Genomic DNA, 1,720 nt, shown 5'->3' on the forward strand with positions numbered 1-1,720 from the left:
CTGCCTCTGCATTTCTTCATCAACCCCAACATGCTGCCTGACTTGCCAGGCCCCCTGGTGAAGAAGGTGTCACAGACAGTGGAAACTGCAGTGAAAAGCTATTACACGTTCAACACCTATCCTGGCTGCACAGATCTCAATTCTCCCAACTTCAATTTTCAGGCCAACACTGATGATGGCTCCTGCGAGGGGAAAATGACCAACTTCTTTTTTGGTGGGGTTTATCAGGTATGTAGCCAGTCTTCAGGGAATGGGAGTGTCTTCCTCTGTCCAGAGTTGGAGCAGAAGAATCCACTGACTGGTAATTTCTCCTGTCCCTCTGGCTACTCCCCGGTGCACCTGCTATCCCAGACCCGTGAGGAGGGTTACAACCACCTGGAGTGTCGTAAGAAGTGCACCCTCCGCATCTTCTGCAAGACAGTGTGTGAAGATGTATTCAAGGTGGCAAAGGCTGAATTTAGGGCTTTTTGGTGTGCATCCAGTAGCCAAGTACCTGAACACTCAGGACTGCTTTTTGGGGGCCTCTTCAGCAGTAAGAGCATAAACCCCATGACAAATGCGCAGTTATGCCCAACCAGCTACTTGCCACTGAAAATCTTTGAAAACCTCAAGGTATGTGTTTCTCAGGATTATGAGTTGGGAAGCAGGTTTGCGGTCCCCTTTGGTGGGTTCTTCAGCTGCACAGTTGGGAACCCCCTGGTGGATCTAGCCACATCCAAAGATTTAGGGGCACCTTCCCTGAAAAAGTGCCCAAGGGGCTTCAGCCAGCACCTAGCCCTCATCAGCGACGGATGCCAAGTGTCCTACTGCGTCAAGTCTGGGCTCTTTAGTGAAAAGTTTCTTCCCCCTGCTAGTCTCCCACCTTTCACCCAGCCGCCCCTCGTGAGTCAGGCTGACACCAACACTGTCATAATGACCAATTCTGAGAATTCAAGAGCCTGGATTAAGGACTCCAAGACCCATCGCTGGAGGCTGGGAGAGCCGTTAGAGCTGCGAAGCGCCATGAATGGCATCCATGGGGATGATGGTGGCATGTCAGGAGGGGCTACAACTGGGATCGCAGTGGGGACCACCATCATTCTGGCTGTTGTCATCACCCTGGCCATCTATGGTACCCAAAAGTTCAAGAAGAAGGGATACCGGGTATTTGGGAAGAGGCAGGGTTTGGTTCCAGGCATTGCAGCAACTGGAGACACCCCCTGACCAAAAGCAGGGGCAGAGTCCAGTTTAAGTGTCTCCCAGAAAAGGGTTTCTCTCATCTCCAAATAGCATGGTCATTTCTGATTACTTCTGTTTTCCTAAGCATTAAAATGGAAAATGCAACCAAAGTCACACAGATATTTGTGACTTTTTATTTAGGTCTCTGGGCCAGGCAATTCATACTGCTACATGAACCAGGGTGGGGGAGGGAAAAGGGAACAGCTGGGACTCTTGAAGCAAAAACCATCCTGGGACAAAACAGGAAGGCAATGTCCTTTCCCAATGTGTGTCGCTTTCTTCAGCTGAATGCATTTGTGTAAAAAGAGAGAAAGGAGAATGTTAATATTTGGATTTGGAAGCTATGCATTTGCTCTGAAGTCTGCTGTGGTTTCTAACATGTATGCTGTAAGAATGTCTGCCTTTAAGCACTACTCTCTCTGTCTTTTTAAGTTGTCTGGATTTCACGTTTCTAGAGCCTGGCAGAACCCTTGAAAGACACAAGTCCTGCTTGGTCACTGCT

General features: G+C 49.1%; 1 protein-coding gene across 1 annotated transcript in view; it reads left to right on the forward strand.

Moving 5' to 3' along the window:
* LOC116554266 (macrophage-expressed gene 1 protein-like) overlaps nucleotides 1-1,271 on the forward strand; it is a 2,199-nt gene extending 928 nt beyond the window's left edge. The window contains exon 1 of the mRNA XM_032282107.1: nucleotides 1-1,271. This exon is cut by the window's left edge and continues 928 nt beyond it. Within this exon, the coding sequence (XP_032137998.1) occupies nucleotides 1-1,203 (1,203 nt within the window). The 3' untranslated portion in view covers nucleotides 1,204-1,271.
* Nucleotides 1,272-1,720: the final 449 nt, after the last annotated feature.

This window comes from Sapajus apella, unplaced genomic scaffold (genome assembly GCF_009761245.1).
Source record: "Sapajus apella isolate SASKATOON/1434 unplaced genomic scaffold, GSC_monkey_1.0 scaffold14, whole genome shotgun sequence".
NCBI lineage: Eukaryota > Metazoa > Chordata > Mammalia > Primates > Cebidae > Sapajus > Sapajus apella.